Source organism: Echinops telfairi, unplaced genomic scaffold, assembly GCF_000313985.2.
Source record: "Echinops telfairi isolate 266 unplaced genomic scaffold, ASM31398v2 ScPeMD7_7469;HRSCAF=8507_1, whole genome shotgun sequence".
NCBI classification, from domain to species: Eukaryota; Metazoa; Chordata; class Mammalia; order Afrosoricida; family Tenrecidae; genus Echinops; species Echinops telfairi.
Genome location: NW_022111373.1, coordinates 927647 through 931621, shown reverse-complemented (window position 1 = coordinate 931621; position 3975 = coordinate 927647). Strand labels below are relative to the sequence as shown.

The following is a 3975-nucleotide window of genomic DNA, read 5'->3' as shown; positions in this document are numbered from 1 at the left end:
CTACTTGTTGAGAATGAGGGAGCTTATAGAATTGTCTGAATAGTTTTCCATTTTCAGTATGAGAAAAGCGTTCTCCAAATTGCATTTTTTCCACTTTATTGTCTTCTCAAAATAGTGGTAGAAACCAGGTCAACAGAAGTGATTTATATAAATTATGGCATGCTCCTTATGGTGAGAACCAAGTGTACTAGTGGAGTTAAAAGAGGTTCTGCTTGTTTGAGCCACCATGTGAGATCCATAGCTCCTGGGAAGGACTAGATCAGTGTGCCAGAGTCCTTCCTATTTCCTCCCTTCCGCCTGGAGCTAAAAATACTAAGTGGCACTAATTGGAGTATTTTTTTTGTTTCTACAGCCAGTGCTGGTTTCAGGGGTACATAAAAAACTCAAGTCTGAACTCTGGAAACCAGAAGCCTTTAGTCAGGAATTTGGAGACCAGGATGTGGACTTGGTGAACTGCAGAAACTGTGCTATAATTTCCGATGTGAAGGTTCGGGACTTCTGGGATGGCTTTGAGATCATATGCAGTAAGTAGCTGTGATAGTTCAGTGGGGGCAAACTCAAAAGTAAGCATTTACATATATACCCAGTCTCCCACCTCTTCCTGGAAAAGACTGTACTAATTGTATCTTCTCTGTGTGAGAAACATCCCTTTCTTGAGCCAACCTTCTAGCCTGCATAGCAATCTCGTTGTCCCCAGAGCGTGGCAGGGCTGAGGCATTGGCTCCCCTGGGCTGTGTGGAGTGGAGTACTTTCAGTCTGAGGACGGGTGGGGAGAATCCTGTGAGACGGAAAAGGGTAGCATGGAAAGAAGAGCAAAACATAGGATGAGGGTTTATAAGTCTGACGATAACAGATCAATCTCTGGAGAATCTGGCGTCAGTTTGCCCAGCACGGTTATGGAAATACTTTCTCTTCCAGAGCGACTGAGGTCAGAAGATGGGCAGCCAATGGTGCTCAAACTCAAGGACTGGCCTCCTGGGGAAGATTTTCGAGACATGATGCCCACAAGGTTAGTGCTTGCTGACGTCATCGTGGAGGACTTGCTAAATAAAGTCCATTTTGCCTTGAATTTTTTCCCCTGTACCAAACTAAGTCATCTTTCTTGCCTTTTTATAGGTTTGAAGACTTGATGGAGAATCTCCCTCTGCCAGAATATACCAAACGAGATGGCAGGCTCAATCTGGCCTCTAGGCTGCCCAGCTACTTTGTAAGGCCCGATCTGGGGCCCAAGATGTACAATGCTTATGGTACGAGGCTAGAATTGCCTCTTTGAGGCAGTGTTCTTACTTCACTTCAGAGTGAAATCTGTAGTGGTCTCGGTTATGAATAGAAATGATTTTTTTTTTTAAGAATAAATGATTGAGGGCAGGTGATAGGTGTCAGGGAATGAAAAATATATTTGCTTGTGTCATGTTATTTGGGTAGGATTCTTATGGGCCTACTTCATAAATTTGTATTTTCCAGGAACTGGAAAATTTCCTCTAAAAATCCTAGCCAAGGAAACATGATTTTCAATTGTACAAGGCTTCGCTCAAATAACAGTGAAGAGGTCTGGGTACCATTTTACCCCATCAGCTCCTAGTGAAGTTTCACGAAAGTATCAACTCATGGTGAAGGCCGACTTTCATTTGAATGTCACCTTCGTATGAATTCCCATTTGTGTTTTGCTTTGGGAGTTGGAATGGGTTTTATGACCAATACCAGTGATGCTGTTAACCTAGCTAGAGATCATTTTTAAAACTACGAAAGAAAGAGAGGTTTCTTGATAAACAGATAACCCTCATTCTCTCAACATCACTCATTTAGGGCCATCCTCTGGCGTGTTTCAGTAGTAGGGAGTCTTCGGAATATCACCCTTCTACCTATTCTCTTCCTTTTATCTGCAGGTTTGATAACTGCAGAAGATAGAAGAGTCGGCACAACAAATCTTCACTTAGATGTGTCTGATGCCGTGAATGTGATGGTGTATGTTGGAATCCCCATTGGGGAAGGTGCTCATGATGAAGGTACAATTTCTAGAGCCAACTGCTTTGAGTGTCTTCCTCATAAGGCAGTGGGCCAGTGGCTTTTTCTTCAGTCTGTACATGCCTGATGTAAAGGTGGTGCTCTACAAAGGAGTTCTAGTGAGAAGAATGCTCAGCTAATATCTGTGTCCAGAGCCATTGTCTTCCTGGGACTAATGCCCTCTCCCTCTCAGTGTGTAACATCACAAAGAGGCATAAGGAGGGCAGGGCAAATGGCCTGCTTGGCCTATCAGCTAGATCGACTGTTGCAACCCGTGGAGTAACAGATGAAAAAACTAGGTTACCCACTCAGAGATGAGTCATGAACATGATGTTGACTGCATTTACATTCCCTAATGTCTCAGTGTTAAATTAGTAGATCTTCATTATGGGCATTTTAGAAGGAAAAATTTTAAGAAAATAACTTCAAACCTCAAGGTGTGTTAATAACTGATACCATTATTTTGGTGTATGCCATACGTGGAAGCTTTAAAGAGTGTGTGGGAAACTGTCATTAAAAGATAACAGAATTTGCCCACAGGCCTACAGAAGCCCCCTTGTGCATTTGCGTTTGATCCTGCACACCTATAGATCCGCCCCCCTCCTACCATTCCAGAGAAGCTTTATGCCTTGTATACTGCAGTCCACAGAAACCTAGCATTTCAGGGGGACTTCAGAGAGTATTTGAAATCCATTTACTTGCAACAGGAAATCATCTGCTATTATGACTATACAGTTGGCACATGAAATGTGTTTTAAAGGAAAATGATACCTCCACAAACCGTTGGAAGCACTATGAGTAATGAAGGTTTCAGTGTCACTCTCCTTATGTGAAGGGAACATAGATCAATATGAGGGATTTGGTTTGTTCTCTTTTTTATTACATGTGAACATGATTTTTTAATAATTAATCATTTTATTGGGTAGCGCTTACAAATCTTGTAACAATCCATCATTCAATAGTATTAAGCACACTTGTGCAACATTTCCAAAACAATTTCTTTCTACTTGAGCCCTCGGTATCAGCTCCTCTTTTTTTCCCCTCCCTCCCTCACCTTCCCACGCTCATGAATCCTTGATCGATTATATATTATTGTTATTTTGTATCATACACTTTCTCCCTTTACCCACCTTTGTGTTATTTGACCCCTTGGGTGAGGAGAGGGCAGATCAATATGAGTTTTGATCTTTTAATTCTACTTTATATTTAAAGTTCCTGTTGCTCTTTTCAGAAGTACTCAAGACCATTGACGAGGGAGATGCTGATGATGTGACAAAACAGAGGATTCATGACGGAAAGGAGAAGCCAGGTGCTTTGTGGCACATCTATGCAGCCAAGGATGCAGAAAAGATTCGGGAGCTGCTCCGAAAGGTGTGACCCTGGGTGGGCTCTACTCCCCACTCACAGATTTAAGAATCTTGTCTAGTGTCTCTCTTGTGGATGACTCTAAAGGCTTGAATCTACACATTGAGGATGTTGAATAGAATCAAGCACACCAGGGACATTGGTTGGACTTAGGCTACATATCATTTCTGTGTGCTTATTTATTTTGCCGTGCTTGAATTTTGGTTATGGCTTTTAGGTTGGAGAAGAGCAAGGCCAAGAAAATCCCCCTGATCATGACCCAATTCATGACCAAAGTTGGTACCTGGACCAGACCCTCCGTAAGCGACTCTATGAGGAGTATGGTGTGCAAGGCTGGGCCATCGTGCAGTTCCTGGGTGATGCCGTCTTCATACCTGCTGGAGCCCCACACCAGGTAAATAAATCCCAACCTGGGGATTGAACAGGACAGTTCCAGTGGCTTCCTTACTCCTTATTTTCTTTCTTATCTGGCGAGAGATATAAATGCCTGGATTAGAAACCTTTGCTCTTGTACTGTAACTTATTTTTTGTTTTCAAGTTTCTTCCTTATAATTTTAAATGCATCATCATAAAACTTTTTTTTAATCGTTTTATTAGGGACTCATA

At 42.2% G+C, this 3975-nt stretch overlaps 1 protein-coding gene across 1 annotated transcript in view; it reads left to right on the top strand.

Annotated features, from left to right (window-relative positions):
* KDM3B (lysine demethylase 3B) overlaps positions 1-3975 on the top strand; it is a 62965-nt gene that overhangs the window by 53069 nt on the left and 5921 nt on the right. The window contains exons 16-21 of the mRNA XM_045285027.1: positions 353-524; positions 919-1009; positions 1117-1247; positions 1887-2006; positions 3236-3375; positions 3587-3763. Coding sequence (XP_045140962.1) covers positions 353-524; positions 919-1009; positions 1117-1247; positions 1887-2006; positions 3236-3375; positions 3587-3763 — 831 coding nt within the window. The remainder of the gene's footprint in view (positions 1-352; positions 525-918; positions 1010-1116; positions 1248-1886; positions 2007-3235; positions 3376-3586; positions 3764-3975) is intronic.